The 19,444-nt window shown below is 37.7% G+C and overlaps 1 protein-coding gene across 4 annotated transcripts in view; it reads left to right on the top strand.

Moving 5' to 3' along the window:
• Window positions 1-19,444, top strand: part of ikbkb (inhibitor of nuclear factor kappa B kinase subunit beta) — a 42,206-nt gene that overhangs the window by 17,006 nt on the left and 5,756 nt on the right. For all 4 annotated transcript variants that reach the window (XM_047823118.1, XM_047823115.1, XM_047823117.1 and 1 more), the window contains 12 exons: window positions 2,807-2,914; window positions 3,179-3,389; window positions 3,519-3,713; window positions 3,825-3,939; window positions 4,068-4,191; window positions 5,043-5,194; window positions 5,500-5,561; window positions 5,647-5,750; window positions 6,363-6,412; window positions 9,959-10,058; window positions 10,172-10,319; window positions 10,570-10,691. In XM_047823118.1, coding sequence (XP_047679074.1) covers window positions 2,807-2,914; window positions 3,179-3,389; window positions 3,519-3,713; window positions 3,825-3,939; window positions 4,068-4,191; window positions 5,043-5,194; window positions 5,500-5,561; window positions 5,647-5,750; window positions 6,363-6,412; window positions 9,959-10,058; window positions 10,172-10,319; window positions 10,570-10,691 — 1,491 coding nt within the window. The remainder of the gene's footprint in view (window positions 1-2,806; window positions 2,915-3,178; window positions 3,390-3,518; window positions 3,714-3,824; window positions 3,940-4,067; window positions 4,192-5,042; window positions 5,195-5,499; window positions 5,562-5,646; window positions 5,751-6,362; window positions 6,413-9,958; window positions 10,059-10,171; window positions 10,320-10,569; window positions 10,692-19,444) is intronic.

The raw sequence follows: 19,444 nt of genomic DNA, 5'->3' as shown, positions 1-19,444 counted from the left end.
GATGAATGCTCTCAGGATCCAGTTTACTGCCCAGTCGGTACAGTGCTGGAGTTCCTGACGACCCTTTCAACCCTTTAGATCTATTTTTCTGCCTGTTTGAAAATGACATGCTCCAATATATATAGGCAAGGCAAGTTTATTTGTATAGCACATTTCATACACAGAGGTCATTCAAAGTGCTTTACATAGAAATTAATATATAATATTAATATATAGTATATATATATAAACTATACTAAGAAATCTATTTTAAAACATCTCACCAATAACTGTTTCAAGACCGATTTATCCATTGTGTATCAGAGACATTAGAGAGAGGTTTTTTAAAATGATGTTTAAGCAGACTCTTCTGTGTGCCATGTTGGAATTCTTCTGTAATATCTGAGGTTTCTTAGGATGTATTTGAATAATTCCGGTACCAAGGTAACACGTGAGATAGCTGTAGAAGTATTAAGATAAGTGTGTGTATATATATATATATATATATATATATATATATATATATATATATATATATATATATATATATATATATATACGTATATATATATAAATACTTTCCTGTGCCAGGTTGGCACACCACTGTATCTGAGATTTATCAGCTAACGGACTATACAATTTAAGTAATTGATTTCTGTCACTAAAGGTGTTCATTCCATCCAAATTGAACTAATTTGTTTTGAAATCTATCCACCACTACCTACGGTAAAAAAACTAACTCAACATGTGCCAGTTCTTTTATTCAGCTTCGCGCTGGATTCAAAACACACCACTTATGGACCAACACCAATAATATGGACCAAATAAACACAAATAATCCATTATAAACGCCTGGTTACATACCTTACAGCTGATTGGTACAGGTATTCCCGTATGCAATTTAGATGATCTGTGGGTGAAAAACTTTTAGCACAATGTTTTTGTTTTAAAACCCCACCGCTTTTCGTGTTTTTTTTTACCCAGCTGTTTTCCGACGGCATGGTGTATGTTCATGTATGACCCACCTATCGAAAGGTGAAAACCAATAGAATCGAATGGAATGCATAATCCAATAGTAAGGCAGTACAGTTGGTGTGTCAGGAACGATCCAATGGCTTTGCTCTTAGCCTTGGCATCCCTCAAGGAGTGGGAGATTTGCAGGCCCTGTCGATCACCCCACCGGCTTTTGCCCCTGGCATGTCCAAGGCCATCCTGCACCCCAGGGCATGATATGTCCCCAAGGTCCCCAGGATGGCAGGCTGTCCAGTAATCCTACAGGCTTACTGTCCTCCACCCCATGAGTTGGTGGAGCACTAGAGGATACATTTGCTTTGCTCAGTAAGGGACTTGAAGACTCTTAACTCCTCTTCCCTGTTTGTCTGATTTGGCACCGGAACAGGGGGTAATCCGTTCTCCATTAGGGGTGTCGCCTCGCCTTGTGCCTTAGCCAGGGGGGATATTTGTGCTGTGGTGGGTTGGTCCTCTCTGCACACCTTTATCAGGTTCTATAACCTGGACCTGTACCCCAATCTAGGGTCCCAGGCCCTGCAGAGCTATCGATGTTTTGTTCCCAGTCCACTCATGCTCTCTCAGGGCCTCTGGCACAGTCATAGACATGCATGGTGTTACATGGCAGCGTGGGTATTGACATTCCCTTACTGTCAGCCCTGATGAAGCGTCGAGCTCCCTCGAAAGGGAACTACACCAGGTTATGTACTGTATGTAACCCGATTCCCTGAGAAGGGAATGAGAAGTTGGGTGACTGGCCTTAAGACAAATAGAAGCTGGAGTAATGTGACATAGATGCCCTTATATGAACTCCCTGACACCTCGTCATGTGTCGTTCCCGAGCCATTAAATTGACGTGTGTGCACATAGAGCTTCAGACACCACTTGCTCAAAGAAGCATTCTCATAGCGTCAGCCCTGATGCAGCGTCTCATTCTTTTCTTGGGCAATGGGTTACATATGTAACCTGATGTAGTTTGTGTAACAGTAAACCATCACTAGACAATGTTGCACACATTATGATGTTAGCTGAAATGTCTAGTCAGAAGACATATATTACGCTGACTGTGTAAAGAGTTTTCAAAGTGTGTTTTCAGTTTTGACCACTGTATGATAGCAATAAAAAACAGTAAATGTCTTGCTTATAAATGTATAAATTGCATTTCATTGTATTTATTTTGTTTTAAAGCTGAACATTTTCACATAACTGTATAACATTTGTATAACCAAATGATTGAAAAATCATGATAAGCTTGGGAATGTACATTCACCATACTCTTTAATAGGAACACCTGTTTACATGCTCATTTGTGCAGTTATCCACTTAGCCAGTGGCAGCAGCATAATGCATAAAATAATGCACATTCAGGATACAGGTTTCAGATATTGCTCATCTCAAACATCAGAAATGAAACTGTAATATAATAGGTGCAAGCAGCTTAAATGAATCCTTTTTCCTTCGCCCTTTTAGTCTTTTTATTAGCATGGTGTTTTGAACACAATTCTGTGTAAACTCTAGAGGCAATTGTGTGTAAAATCCCATTATATTAGCGTATTCTAAAATACTCAAACCAGCCCATCTTACACCAATATCATGGTAATTTCATGGTAAAAGTCGCAGTGTTAACAGTGTTTTTCTAATGTTTTATGTGGACATTATATAAAGTTCCTTATATCTGCATGATTTTAGGCAATGTGCTGCTGCCACATGATTGTCTGATTGGATACATGGATAAAGCAGATATTCCCTTTAAAGTAGACATTGAGAGTATATATTAAACACTTAAGCTGAAATAATAAAGCATGCAATTGCTGTCTAGGCACAATAAGCTGAAGCAGAAACATGAGGATGATGTTGTGGTCTATGAGGATTTAGCTGGTGAGGTGCACTTCTCCAAACACCTGCCACGGCCACACAACCTCAACGAGTGAGTAGGAAGGCTTTTGTGCTGATATGATATGATATGATATGATATGATATGATATGATATGCTGAAATTGAATAGATGTTTTAATTCCAACCAACTTTCAATATTAACTATTAAAGTATACAGTACTGACATTGATATAACAAATTGCTTATTTTTTATTAGAGAATACACTAAAATACCACTGTTTGTTCACATTGATGATGTGCAAATTTGATTTTGTGTGTGTGTGTCTGTGTGTGCATGTTTGTGTGTGTGGTTTAGTTTATTAGCTGGTATGCTTGAGCATTGGCTGCAGCTAATGCTGAGGTGGTCTCCTCAAGACAGAGGAAAAGATGCTAAGCAGATCTCTAAAGAACGTCTGAATGGGACAGAGAATAAGGAGAAAACCAAGAAATCTGAGGAGGGAGGCAGAGACCCACAGAGTGGATCCAATTACTGCTTTGAGAAATTAGACAGAATCCTAGACTTGAAGGTTGTCTTGTTCATGTCTAAGACAACAAATATAAGGCTATTATGGCAAATGTATGTATATTATATGTATATTAATCTCATTTAATGTGATGACTAAAAAGCGATATTGTTTTTCATCATGCATTTCCAGCTAGTCATGGTGCTGAATATGACCTCAGCAGAGATTTGTACATACACAGTGCAGCATGGGGAGACTGTTGCATCCCTGCAGAAACGAATTGAACAAGATGTACACATACCCCTGACCAGACAGGAGCTGCTGTTGGAGGCTGGCCTTGCTTTGGAGCCTCATAATGAGATAATGCATTGTGCTGTAGATTATGCTGTGAGTATTGAGGCATTAACACTTAATTTAAAAAAAATCAAGAAAGCAATATACTCCATATATTTCTGGTATTTTATGTAAGTTGTGGTACTTCTGGTGTTTGCTTATTAGTCGGTTGATGGCCGTCGGGCTGATATGCCACTAGTCTTTCTGTTCAACCGTTCATACTGCAGCTATGAACCTCAGTTCAACCCTCGAATTCTCCCTGAAAACATAGGATTCATTCGTGAGTCTATAAAGAAATGCTTCTTTCTTTCTTGTCTAGTTCTTTTTTCTTTTCTAAAGTTTCAAATTGCTTAGTAAATCAGTAAATACATAATCCGATGGAGTTTGATTTGTATTTTTGCCAATTAGAGACAGAGCCTAAGCGTATGTTGCCCTACAGTGCTCAAAGACGCACATATGGGCAAGCCTGGCACACCATAAGAGCACTAAAGGAAGACTGGCTGAAGTTGCAGCAGGGTCAGAAGGCAGCCATGTAAGACGCAAGATTACAAAGTGTTATAATGATGACTTCAAAAGGAAGAGAGGCCTAACATGCATGTTGTAACTTGCTATTACTATTAGTTTTTACCATTGTTTCATTCCATATACATTCCCTGTCCACTTTAACGGAAGACATGTGCACCTGCTCATTTATTTAGTTATCTAATCAGCCAATCATTTGGCAGCATCCCAGTGCCAAAGTCATGAACTTCAGTTAATTTTAACATCAAACCTCAGAATGTAATCTCTGCATCTTTGATCAGTAGCTGGTGGAGAAGGGTGAGTTACTATATATTTCATGTCAGCTCAGACCAGACTGGTCATTTTCCTATGATGTATCTCATTCCACAATGCTTCACCATGCAGACCTTTTACACATATGATGTTTTGTTTTTCATGCCATTCTGTTTTTATTATGTAGACTTATTTATGTGAGAAATCCCAGAAGATACATACATAATACATAATAACTAATATTATGACATTGACAATCATGCCATGGTCAAAGTCACATATCATACGTTTTTCTCATTCTGATGTTTGATGTGAAAATTACTCAAAGCTGTTGACCTGTATCTGTGTGATTTTATGCATTGTGTGTTTGCCACTTGATTGCCTGATTGGATGACTGAAGAAATATGCAGGTGTTTCTTTATAAGTGGACAATGAGTTTAGTACTAGTCTACAATATACTGATATATTTGCCAAAATTACCTTTTGCTTAATGAGTAATTAGATGCACATGTACGTGTTTTTGTTTGTTTCTGTTTACCTTTTTCTGTGTAAAATATGGGTATTGCTGTCAATGCCTATTTTACTTTCATATAATTCTGTCTTTCTCAGAATGAGCCTGCTGAGGCATAATGGCTTGTTGTCCAAACAGAAGAATGAGATGGTCTCTGTGCACCAAAGACTCAAAGCTACGCTTGAATTCTTCACTACTAGTCTGCACATTGACATGGACAAATACCAGGAACAGAGAGCCACTGGCATTGGTAAAACACACACATATGCAGACACATACACAGTTGTGGTGTTCTGGCAAAAGTAAGACTCAGTATTTCTGACAACAAAGTTACAAACAAAAACAGCAGCATTACCAAATTCAAAACACTGAAAATACTGTAAGGTACTGTAAGAAAGCATGTGAAATAGTGGGTGTATTACACATGACCAAGGAGGATTACTTTCAAAATTGACACAATTTAAAAATTTACACAACTGCTCACAAAATCTCAATTGTAATGGTTTCATTATAGCCATCATAGGTGGTTCTTTAGAAATAATCTTCTTGTTACAGCTTCAGAGAAGTTACTAAATGTGTGGCGAGAGATGGAGCAAACTGCACTCAGCCATGGCCAGGTGAGTCTTCTGTCATTCTAAAGTATTACAGAGGAGCAAATATTATTATGCTCGATATTTGCTTACAATTTTCTTACTTTATTAGATAGATGATGTGACTATGCTGGAGGAAGAGATGATGAAATTACAGACTGATATAGTAGACCTTCAGAGACACCCTTGGAGAAGTGGAGAAGCTCTGGAGTCTCTGTGAGTTCAAACACACAGACAACATACACTGACTGTTAATTTTAATGGGATTTTAAATCAGTTTCTGAAATACTGGCACAAACAACCATGCCACGAGTTAATTCACAGAGATCAGTTGTTTATGTTTGTGTCAGGAAAAAGGGTAAACAAAACATATAACATAAAATAGGGTTTATTAGGGGAAAATAATAAAAAGCCAGAAACACTAGGAAACCAGAAATACAAAACACAGGGTCATGGAAATAGGAACACTGAAACAGAAACAAAAACACCAAGGCACAAAAGCACTGAGAAACAAAAACTACACACAAAAAAAAAAAAAAAAACTAGCCGAAAACAGAGACAAGGACAAAACAAAAACCATACGCAAGACCACAGGATTAATTAGGGTAGGAAATCATAGAAAACACAAGAACAGCACAAAACAAAACAAAAAGACACATGGTACAGATAAACAAAGATTGCCAGAATGTCCCTCTAGTGTCCAGGCCAAACCATTCCAGACAGTGTGATGATATGTTTGATAGTTAATTAATAAGTGAGAAGATTTACAGGTGTTTTAATTAAGTGGATTGGTCATTATTGCTCTTACATAATGATTTTATTTTTCAGTGAGGGGAAGGCAATGGACTTATTCCGCAAGCTGAGAGAGAAACCCAGGGGTAAGAAAGCATATTGGCATAAATGCCATACTGTACAACGCCAGGCAACTTGCGGACATCTTGTAATATTCCTCTTTAAGAAAGCTGTGTAGCATGTGTATTTCTGAATATAGGATAATACACTGCAACATGTTAAAACATATTATGAAAGTCATGCAATACAACCTGCTGATTAATTTGTATAACCATGTTGTAATTTTGTATAACCCCAGATGCTGTTATAATATCCTTCATGCTTCAGCAAATATTTTCCACCAGGCGTGTGGCCCAGGAAGTCATTTATTTAGTTAAAAGTGCATGCCATTCAAGTATTTCCAGACCAGCCTTTGGCAAGCCATGCCCTTATGGGTCTTGTATTGCGTACTGGGCATTGTCACATCAGAACATGTTTGTACTAGGCCCTTTAATTTCTATAATGGGAAATCATAATGCTTTAGCATACAAAGCTTTTCTAAACAATTCTGTGCTTTGCCTTGGTAGCAACAGATAGCCCTAATATGGCTGTTATGATCAGGTGTCCACATACGTTTATACATAGACAGATGTGGCCTTAGATTGCACACATTTTCATGTTCTGTCACACGATTATGCGGCACCCTGCGGTGATGCTTTTTTAAATACATTTGTTGTTATTCACACAATATTCACCAGGCAATGCATGGATCAACAAACTCAACATGTGATAGCTAGGCCAGGTGTAACGATGCCACCTGAAGCAAGAGATCGAACCCTGATCTCCATGGTACTGTAGACTGAATTGCCTGCATTATCGAGAATCAGACACATATGCAGGATATGCAGGCACTGTAAAAACAAATGAACCATTGGTAACAAAAACATGACTATCACATAGATACCTGGAATACATAACAGTGATACACCATACCGCATGGAGAAAAAACAATGACTGACAAAGACAGGTACAAAAGGACTGAGACAGTAACTCTCACACAAGGCCAAACTTTTCTTGGAAACTTCACTTTGGCAATGATCAGTCTTGAATCGATCTTTAAATATGCTAAGTATTATAGATTATTAAATTGTATATTTTGTATATTGTAACAACAAAAATATGAATAAAATAATAATACTTAGTAATGCAGACAGTGGAAAATCCATTTACATATGACTGCCTGTAATGCAGCAGATCTTTATTTATGTCTTTGTAAATGCACACACTTTGCAGGTATTCATGAAAATGTGTATAAATATTACTTAGTTCAGTGCAGCAATTTAAATATTACTCATATGAAAGTCAACACATTAACAGCCACTTGACTGCTGTGACATTTGTTTTGGCTGTGAGACATACATGTAGACACAATTGAGATTTGTAAAATGTAAGAAAATTTATGGAGAAATTAGCTATTTAATATATATATATATATATATATATATATATATATATATATATATATATATATATATATATATATATATTTTTTTTTAAAAGCTATTTTTATATTTTTATAATTTTCCATTTTAATACCAATACAAATATAGTTGCATAATTAATATAATTACTTAAATATATAACAAGTATGCACTTTAGAATTGCCTTCTGTAAAATAACAATAGGTTGAAGGACATAAGTGCAGATAATGCTTGGGTGTAAGTATGGGAATACTGTGGATTTTCTCTTGATTAATGGATCAACAAAAAGTTGATTTCATGACAGCAGCTTTTTATCACTTTGGAAGATGTCTTCCAAAAACTTATACTGAAACACCAACTGAGTCCTTGAGTATGGACCAAAATTAAATTCAGTTTAGTTTAATTAAAATTACTTTGTGAAAAATTACCCAAAACACAAGCTGAGTCTATCAGAATCTCATTGAGATGGTGTCTTATTCTTTAAAATACTATATATGAAAAGAAGCAAAACCAAATACAAATTCTGCTAGAAATTGCTGCTAAATTCGAGTTCAAGGAACATACAACAACAACATGCATGTACATAAATAAACTGTTTCTAAAAGCCATGATTGAGCAAGAGGTTTTAAATGTAATGCAATAATACTGTAGATTTTCAAAAGTAATGAAAAAAAGCTTATTCACTGGCATAAGCAATTTGTATTATATATAAAATTGTGCAAAGGTTTTAGGCAGGTAGGAAAACATATATATCAATTAACAAAATGGAATGTAAAAAACAAGATAAATCCAGTTCAATTGAGTAATTGATGTGACCTCCCTTTCCCTCAAACAGCATCAATTATTTTAGGTACACTTATTTGTATAAGTGTACAGTATTTGAAGGAACTGAGCAGGTAGCTTGGTAATCTTGGAGAACTAACAATCTTGGAGAACTAACCACAGATCTTTTGTGGATGTAGGCTGCTTCGAATACTTCTGTCTCTTTAGGTAATCTTAGACAGACTCAAACCATCACTCACAACTGCAAGATTAAGAAAAAAATCTCCTATTTAACCTCCAAAAACGGTCAGTAATTCAACCTCAAACCCTGTGAATGAAAGGTGAAGAGAGTTCTCCAAAGCAGAAGACTGATCATGGTCCATCTTTTAAACATGCCTCAATTACTTCTAAAACCATTTGAATAAAATACTTTTGATTCTAATTGTACTGAAAATTAGCAGATTTATCTCTGGCAGTCAGCCAGTGGATTTCCTTGAGGGACTGCATTTAGGTCTAGAAATCTGAATGACCAAAATATTAATATATCAAGAAAAGATGGAGCCCACAATTAACTAGAAATTGTTTACACATTTTAAATTAAAATGCTGTAAATAATCTTTAAATGCAGTTGCAATGCTGAATCAGAATCAGGGTTATCAGCCAAGTGTGTTGACAGACACAAGGAATTTGGTTCCAGCTGTTGGTGACTCTCAAAAGTACAGACATAAATAACACTATACATTTAGCAAAGTATAAACCAAACCACTGTTTTAAGATGAATACTTTTTGTGCTCTTCTTTTTTAATTTATTTATCTTTATTGACATTTATATCTACATTTAGAGATCTATGTGTATTTTTCTTTATATTTTACCTTTATTGCACCTACTTTTTCAAAATTTGTATTTACTTCTATAAGGAACAGTCGTAAAACACATTTTACTATGTGTTATTCTGTGTATGTTTATGTAAGTGACAAAATGAAATTTTTATTTGATTTTTAGATTTATTGGCTCAACCTCTGTAATAGAAGGTTTTTAATAGAATTATATGAAGGGGAAGAAAATCTTAACGCAAACTATTTTTTTAATATAATATTTTTCTCGTTAGATAATGATGTCATGGTTTGGTGGTAAATTGCATTAGACCTCTGGCAAATCAGTTTTGAACCAATTTCACAGATCTGCAAAATCAGATAGCTTAATGTTTGGTTGGAAAAAGTATGTGTGCTGTTTAATGTGTGTAATTCACAAATGTGTCTAATGTACTAATTAATGTGTCTACTAGCAAGCTGTGTTTGTGCGAAAGAAATATAAACCTTTTCTCCAGGAACACATTCTCAAGACCACATCTGTAGTTTATGCAGGATGTGATGCTATCGTCACCACAATTCTATTGTATCTGCCTTCAGATCAGAGAGGTAATGATGATTGCCATGAGGTGGTGAAGCTGGTGGTCCAGGCAATTCAGTTCTATGAGAAAAAACTTAAAGAGTTTTATACACACCTCAGGTCTGTTGTATTTATGTGTACAGATTTTTTTTTTGTATTTTTACCTTTAGCAATTTTAATTCCATGGCATTAAGTTTAACTGTATACTTTATCACCCATGGGTTTTTTTGCAGCAAAACAATGGTATGCCGACAGAGGGTTATGGAGTTGCTGCCTCGGGTAGAGGGCATGGTGAGCAGCATGGCTCAGTGTGAGCAGGAACTGCGCTGTATGCAAGAAAAAAGACAGAAGGAGTTGTGGAACTTGCTTAAAGTGGCCTGTGTAAGCTCCTGCACATACATTTGCATTTATAATTTGATTTGGCTGATACATATTAAAATTCAGTTACACATGAATAGATGAGGTTTAAGGTTCTTGTTTAGTCATATCTTACTCATCACATTTGATCTTAAATATTATTCAATCACTAGCCCAGACCATTAACTGTACAGGTCAAACACAGCCACATATCGGTAAGCATATCTAGTATCTACATTTCTGTGATGCACTAAAGTATCTATGGGATTTCCAGAGCAAGGTTCGGAGTCCTGTCAGTGGGAGTCCTGAAGAAGGGAGAACCCCACCTTCCTCTAGTCCTTCACTGTTTCAGCAAAGACCACTTCATCCTAACAGCCTTATTTTTCTGCAACAACCGTGAGTATGCAGTGCATGTTCAAGAGTTCAAGGTTTAATTATAAATAATTTGAATAAACTCATGTCTCATCTCCTATAATTAAAAACATTTTAAACATTTATTAAAAATAAATGTTTAAAATGTTTATTAAAAATATTTATTACATATTTATGTGTTGAAATGTTTGTTCTATTATAGCAAATATTTATTGTACTGTATGCTAACACAAGTGTATTTTAAAAAATGCATACTGTGATTTGTTTGACTTTAGTAGTCTTGTGTATGTAGAACAGTTTATTTTAGTCCCAAGAAATTCCTTTAATTGGATCAAGTGTGTTTAGAACTTTGAATCTTGTCAATCAAAAAGCTTTTATTTTCATTTCAACCATATATAGCTGATGTAGTACACAGCTATGTGTGTGTGTTCGGTATAGTTCGATATATGGTTTGAGGAAAGAAACAGTGTCCTGAATGCCATGGTACCCTTTTCCAGATGGCAGGAGGCTGAAGAGTGTGTGTGTGAGTGGATGTCTGGGCTCATCCACAATGCTGTTGGCTTTACGGATGCAGCGTGTGTTTTGAATGTTAGTGATGGAGGGAAGAGAGATGCCGGGATCTTCGCAGCTATCCTCACTATCTGGTGCAGGTTCTTGCGCTCCGTTGCAGTGATAGGGAGAGAGAGATGTGCTTTCCCCAGTTGTTGAGTAACCAGGTGAAGTTCTCCACCAGATGAACCCCAAGGAATTTGCTGCTCTTTACAATGTCCATGGGAGTTTTGAATACCATTTTGTATGGAAACAATACAAGGTTAAACTGTGAATAGGAAGAATCAGGTGGCAAGCAGAATTCTATTAGAGTTACAGACTATTGACATTTCCAATTTTGGAAGCCCTCTTACTGTACAGATCTTTTCACACCTGCGTCAACCTTATGCATAGTAATGCATAGTACTGTATTTTTTAAATATATTTAACACAATAGAAAGTTAATGAACAGAAGAGAAATCCAAATCAGACAAGACTGCTACCCCACAACTCTGAGCATCAAGTGGTTTCCTTCAATATCACTCTCCCTATCATACCTAAAACTAACTTTCAACTCTCTTTTACCTGTCATAGTCTCCAATCTTTCGCCCCTTTTTCTGTAGCTTCTCCTCTCTTTCCTTAAACCTTGTCTGTCCTCTGTCCACTAAACCCAAGATGACTTCTAGTTCTGCTCCATTCAGATGTGTTGTGCAGCAGTTGAAGCGAACTAAGATCAGCAGATAGAAAGTGGAAGAAATCTTGACTTGACACAGGTCTTGTCTTTTATCATACTGTATGCTCCTAGCTAAGTTCTCTTCAGACTCTTCAGTTCTCTCACTTCTGCCAAGACTTTCTTCTACAAATTAAAGCTTGAAGCTTCTGCACAAGATCCCCGTGAGCTCCACATCTTCTCTTTACTGACAAATACTGTAAATATAAAGAGAAATTCAATTCGAATCAGTGACCATGCTTTGCCTGCACACACGCAGCAGTGAACACACACGCAGCAGTGAACACACACACACCGTCAACACACACCCGGAGCAGTGGGCAGCCATTTATGCTGCGGCGCCCGGGGAGCAGTTGGGGTGTTCGGTGCATTGCTCAAGGGCACCTCAGTCGTGGCCGGCCCGAGACTCGAACCCACAACCTTAGGATTACGAGTCTTGCCCCAATAAGGACAAGGCCTTACAAACATACCTAGTGTAAAAAATTTTAAACATTGCCATTTATTTGGAAAATATGACTGATAATGCAAAAGATTTATTTCTTATTTAAGGATAGTGGTCACATGAAGTCATTAATTATCACATAGTTGTTTAACTCCTTTTTAAAACCTAATTATAACTGAAATCACATAAAAACCCTGAAGTTTACATATCCTTGAATGTTTGGCCTGATGTGTCTAAACATCTCCCTCTGCAACTGGATCCTGGACTTCCTGACTGGGAGACCTTTGGGATTGGGAACAGGACGCCGAGCACAACCACACTTAGCACTGGCACCCCTCAGGACAGTTTGCTCATTCCACTTCTGTTCATTCTGCTGACTCACGACTGTGTAGCAATGCACAGATCAAATCACATCAGCAAGTTTGCTGATGACACGACCAAGGTGGGTCTCATCCGCAAGAACAGTGTGTCAGCATACAGCGAGGAGATTCAAAAGCTAACTGCCTGGTGTAGATCTAACAACCTGATGTTGAACCTGTTCTGCAGCGGGACCATTGAGAGCATCCTGATAAGCTGCATCACTGAGTGGTTTGGGAATTGTACAATTAATTGTATATAATTGAAGTGTATATATGTTTGCAAAAACTGCTAGGATTGTGTTTACAATTCTCTTTTGCACAATGTTTACAACCCTATATATGTTTGCAAGAACCCTGTGTTTACGACCCCTTTACTTTTGCACGTTTTGTATAGCATACAGAAGGCACGCTGATCGGTTCTATTTTGTGTTGCTTTGACTGTCTTCACTGTCTTTCATCTTGGACTGTTTGCACTAGGTTGTGCATGTTGCAACTTATGTGGCTAGTTCAACTTACTTTCAGTCTTTAGCTCTATTCTATGTCTTTATTCTATGTTGTTTTATGTAGCACCATGGTCCTTGAGGAACGTTGTTCATTTCTCAAAGCCACGTGGTTTGAAGTAATTCTTAAGTGAATTTGAGCCATCAAGTGAGAGTTAGTGAGGAAAAGGCTTGGAAGAGATGGATTGTGTTGGTTAGTTCTTAAGCTAGCATGAATGCCAGCTCTTCACTTTTGCTTTCTTTCCCTCCTCTTCCTCCATCATCTATCAGGCAGGATGGTGTTGACTCGTGTTGTGCATAGCATAGAATCTCTGGCGGGTTAAAGTCGCAGTTTTCAAAAGTATTATCTTCAGACAGTTCTCTGATTATGAGGAGTTTAGATCATTTGTATACCATGTGTGCACCAATTACTGTTACTAGTAAACTTAACAAAAAAAAACCGTGTGGGGCGCAGTGGTTTTCCTCCGTGCTCCAAGGTTGTTGTTTTTTTGCTGCCTCAGTTCAAAGACGTGTTGTAGGATCACTAAATTTTCTATAGTGTGTGACATGGTGTGAGTGTGTGATTCGTCTCTGCTGTAGGTTGGCACTGTGTCAAGGTCTTTCTACCCTGAATCAATTCAATTCAATTCAAGTTTATTTGTATAGTGCTTTTTACAATAGACCTTGTCTCAAAGCAGATTTACAGAACATAAACATAGAGCAGAAGGTAAACATAAGGAATAATAAAAGAAATAACGAATAATAAAAGAAAAAGAATTAACAGAATAAAAAATTCAAGATTATTATTAGATATATATAGTTCACAATGTGTATGTATTTATCCCCCTATGAGCAAGTCTGAGGTGACTCAGGCAGCAGTGGCAAGGATAAACTCCCTTAAATTGGTAAAGGAAGAAACCTTGAGAGGAACCGGACTCAGGGGGGACCCATCCTCATGATGTTGAGGGTGACACTGGAGGTGTGATTGTAATATACAGTCAAACAAATGTTGTATTGGTGTAAGGATCATGGACTTCAGATCTCCTTAGTATCACAGAGTCTAACCGGAGATGTCTCAGGATTCTTAGAGTCGGCCTCGGCTCAGTGGATGTCCAAAGGCTTCGTCCCACAGAGTACGTTGGGAGCTGGTACAATGTCTGGATGCCTCGGGATGGGTACAAAGAGAGACGCAGTGGAGAGGGATTAACATATCTGCTGTTCATAGAAATGTGCAGGTCTGATGTACTAGTGTATTATAGGAGGAATTATGTGTATGCCTGACTAAAGAGATGAGTTTTTAATCTACATTTAAACTGGGAAAGTGTGTCTGAGCCCCGAACACTATCAGGAAGACTATTCCAAAGTTTGGGAGCTAAATAAGAAAACGCTCTACCACCTTTTGTAGACAGATATTCTGGGAACTACCAGAAGTCCTGAGTTTTGTGATCTCAGAGAGCGTGAAGGATTGTAACGTGTTAGAAGACTAGTTAGATACATGGGTGCTAAACCATTAAGAGCCTTGTACGTAAGTAACAGCAGTTTGTAATCAATTCTAAACTTAACAGGTAGCCAGTGTAGAGATGATAAAATTGGGGTTATATGGTCATACTTTCTTGTCCTAGTGAGAACTCTGGCAGCTGCATTTTGGACTAACTGTAGCATATTTATTAAAGATGCAGGACAACCACCTAGTAATGCATTACAATAGTCCAGTCTAGAGGTCATGAATGCATAAACTAGCTTCTCAGCATCAAAGACAGACAGTATGTTTCTCAGCTTGGCAATATTTCTAAGGTGGAAGAAGGCTGTTTTGGTAGGATGGGCGATATGATTTTTAAAAGACAAGTTGCTGTCTAATATAACACTGAGGTCTTTCACTGTCGAGCTACTAGTAACAGTACATCCCTCTAAATGGAAGTTAAGTTGTGAGAGTTTTTGTGCACTGGTTTTTGGACCTATAAGTAGTATTTCTGTCTTATCGGAGTTTAACAGCAGAAAATTGCAGTTCATCCAATCTTTTATCTCTCAAGGCATTGAGTTATTTTGGACACTGTGGCTATTTCATCTGGTTTTGATGAGATATATAACTGTGTGTCATTAGCATAACAATGGAAACTAATCCCATGTCTTCTAATAATGTTCCCTAATGGAAGCATGGCATGTATATCGAGAAAAGCAGAGGTCCTAGAACTGATCCTTGAGGGACCCCATAATTAACTGGTAATAAACTGGAGGATTCACCATTTATTTCTACAAAATGGTATCGGTCTGACAGGTAGTATCTAAACCAACTTAAAGCCATGAATACCTGTGTAATTTTGTAATCGATCTAGAAGAATGTTGTGGTCTATAGTGTCAAATGCAGCACTAAGGTCAAGTAGAACTAATAAGGACATACAGTCTTGGTACGACGCTAAGAACAAGTCATTTGTAACTTTAACAAGTGCTGTTTCTGTGCTGTGGTGGGGCCTGAAACCTGACTGAAACTCTTCAAGGATGTTGCTCTCCTGTAAGAAGGAGCTCAGTTGAACAGACACAACCTTTTCAAGTATTTTAGACATAAACGGAAGGTGCGAGATAGGTCTGTAATTTGATAGTTCATTTGGATCTAAGTTATGTTTTTTGATGAGTGGCCTAATAACTGCCAACTTGAAAGACTTCGGGACGTAAACTAAGGATAACGAGGAGTTAATGATATTAAGAAGAGGCTCACCAGCTTTATGTAACACTTCTTTCAGTAGTTTAGTTGGGATCACCTATTTTATTCCTGATACTTTCGATTTTATCAGTGAAGAATCTCATAAAATCCTCACTACTGAACTGGGATGGAATAGTGTGTTCAGATTTCTGTTTTTTTGTTAAACTAGCCACTGTGGTAAATAAAAACCTGGGATTGTTCTGGTTATTTTCTATGAGTTTGCTCAGGTGCTCAGCCCTAGCAGCTTTTAGAACCTGTCTATAGCTGGACATACTGTCCTTATACGCAATTCTAAAAACCTCTAATTTAGTTTTTCTCCATTTCCATTCGAGATTACGGGTCTCCCTCTTGAGGGTGTGAGTATGACTATTATACCATGGTGCAAGTGTTTTATCTCTAACCTTCTGTAATCTGACTGGGGCAACAGTGTCTAATGTAGCGATTTTGGCTCGTGAAGCAAGGTAAATATTTATAAGTAATTGTAATGTGTTATTGTCACTCTAAATATTTTAACATAAGTTGAAATTAACGGTAATGGAATTAACGTTACACTTATTTGGTCTGTTCGTCTGCCGAACAGGCCGTGTAACCTTTATTAACCTTTATTAATTCTATGAATTAATTCTATCTTCCCGGCCCAGGAAGGTTCACTCCCCTTTTACTTTACACCGTAATTTGAATTAAATTAACTTAATAGAGCATGTAGTTCAGACCAGATGTTGCAGGTACCTTTAATTTGTGAGCGATACTCAGAGACAAATCACTTGTGGCACAAAAATATGACATTTAATGAATGAGACAAACACAACATAAACCTAACTACACAAACAAACAAAAGAAATAGGGAAAACGAAGATGAAAATAAAATAAAACAAAAGAAATTAAAATTGGGGAAAGGGAGGAAGAGACTGGAAAGAAAAAATTAGAGAAAGGAATGGCAAGCTTAAACTTCAAAATTAACTGGGAAATCGTCACCGGAAACTTAAATTCACCTCAAGACACAATACAAGGGTCATACTTAAAGTACGCATCTAAATTGGTTGGTAAAGGAAACGGTTACTTGCATTGGCTTACTGCACAATAGTCCGGATGCAACAGAGAAATCTCTGAGGAGTCAGTTAGTGTGGGGTCAGACGTTCTTCCAAGTTCTCCTGAAGATCAGAATAGTTGTCGTTCTTGGAAGTGAAGCTTGCTGGAACTTCTTTGAAGAAAGATGGAGTCGTCTCCAAGCTGTTCCGAAAGTCTGACCACGGATTAGTGGTGTTTGTGACAATTTAAAGGTCGCGAACTCCACCCATCTTTGGGGAGATGACCAATACTACGGCCAAGGTTTTGGAGGGAAAAACTCCCTTTGTTTCAGGTGTCTGTGGGCGTGGTTTAGCTATCAAACTTTTAGATGACTTTAAAGTTTTATCCAAGGTGTATTAAGACGGTATGGCGCCTTTCATGCTTAAATAAAATACACCATTGTTTGAAAAACGAGTAACCGATAATTTTGTGGTCATTTGGATACTAAACATGAAGGGTAATGACGGTATAAAGGCAGCGGTACATTACATACACAGATCAGTAATCGAAGGGTAACTGATGTTAATACGATATTGTGTTCTTATAAAGGCAAAGAAACCAAAATTGAAACACAAAACAAAATGCACTTTCATTAGGGAAGTAAAAAAAAAAAACGATAGCTTCGTATACATTCTGACATCAGACCTTAAAGGGCATACAGCATTAGAACAGGTATACATTAACATGACATGAACAGTAATTAGAGTATAACTGATGTTAAATACAATGTTGTTTTCTGACACATGAATAAAATACACCTTTGTCAGGAAAGTAAGGAGCAAATAATTTTAAGTCAGTCAAGCCTTCCTTAAAAGAAGAAACCATTACAAAAGGGTTATAAGAATGAGAACCTTAGAGTATCTTATTTTCGGGTTTTATTAGTAAAAGGAATGTCTCGTTGTGTTGTGTTGTGTTGTGTGTGTGTGTGTGTGTGTGTGTGTGTGTGTGTGTGTGTGTGTGTGTGTGTGTGTTCTGGTTGAGGGCCCCTATGAGTTCAATCAGAGAAGCTGCATGGGGTTATCTGGTCTTTGTGTAGGCTCCAGTCATTCTGGAGCCAGTTTTGTGTGTGTGTAAAACTGTTTTGCTCAGGTTGATTGAAGATTAGATGCCGAAGTTTAGGGTGCCATAGACATGAAATCTAAATGACCTGTACCAGACGCTACACTAATGTGCTAGTGAATATAGCGTCTATGCTGTTAGTCATTACATCTAGGTCGTTTGTGTTTAAGGGTACAGTAAGGAGTCCAGACAGATCAGGCAGGTTATTTGTGAATCTGTCTTTAGTGGTCGGAATAATAGTTCTACCGAGTTGATAACATGGAGAGACATAGTTAGTCTGTTCTACAGGTAGTGTGTACATTATAAGGTAATGGTCTGTGATATCATCACTTTGGGGAATGATATCTATATCAGTGACATCTATTCTGTGTGATATTATTAAATCTACTGTGTGTTTACGTCGATGAGTTGCTCTAGTGATGTTTTGTTTAAGCCCAAGTGAGTTTAGTAAGTCCATAAATGTGAGTCCTAAAGCGTCGTTTGTGTCGTCAACATGAATGTTAAAATCTCCTACAATTAATGCTTTGTCAAAGTTAACCAATAGGTCTGAGAGAAAATCTGTGAATTCTCTAAGAAAAAGTGTGTAGGGCCCTGGGGGTCTGCACACAGTTGCTAGAGCAAGAGACATCAGCGATTTTTTCGAGTGCATGAGCGATAGTGTAACATTAAGGACAAGCACTTCAAAAGAACTAAATCTATACTGTGTTCTCTGGGTAACAGTAAGGAGATCACTAAAGATAGTGGCGACCACCTCCACGACCAGTCAGACAAGGCTCGTGCTTATAGATATATCCTGATGGTGTAGACTCATTTAGACTGATGTATTCATTTGGTTTAATCTACGTTTCGGTGAGGCAGAGTGCAGTAAGGCTATTTTCTGAGATCATTTCATTTACAATAAGTGCTTTGGGTGCAAGCCATCTAATGTTCAGAAGCCCAAATCTTAAGAACTGTTTGTTTCTTTGGCATTTTTCTGGTCTAATTACAGTAAGATTATTTCGAGAACTTCTCACGTATTTACTTTTTGAGCTCACTGCTCGGGGAGCAGACACAGTTTCTATAGGGTGAGCTATGTGTGCATTTTTTGTGTCAATGTGCTGAGGTGAAGGATGGCTGGCTATTGAAATTTAAATTTAAAGAGTAGTTTACCAGTCAGAAGGTGTTCAGCTCCCTGGAGATGTGGTCCGAGAGGATCTCCGCTCCAACTCTGCTGGGGTGCAGGGCGTCAGCACGGAATAGCCTAGGACGCTCCCAGAAAACATTCCGATTTTCTGGGCCGTGGGCGCTGTGCTGCGAACCGTCTCCACAAGGGTGTTGAAGTCCCTCTTCAGGATCTCCGACTGCCTCAGGCTGGTGTCGTTCGAGCCGACATGAAGAACCACAGCTCTGGTGTTTCTGCTCACGACTCTAGGTA

The sequence above is a fragment of the Tachysurus fulvidraco genome, chromosome 14 (genome assembly GCF_022655615.1).
Source record: "Tachysurus fulvidraco isolate hzauxx_2018 chromosome 14, HZAU_PFXX_2.0, whole genome shotgun sequence".
Lineage (NCBI taxonomy): Eukaryota > Metazoa > Chordata > Actinopteri > Siluriformes > Bagridae > Tachysurus > Tachysurus fulvidraco.
This window is presented reverse-complemented; position numbering and strand designations above follow the sequence as displayed.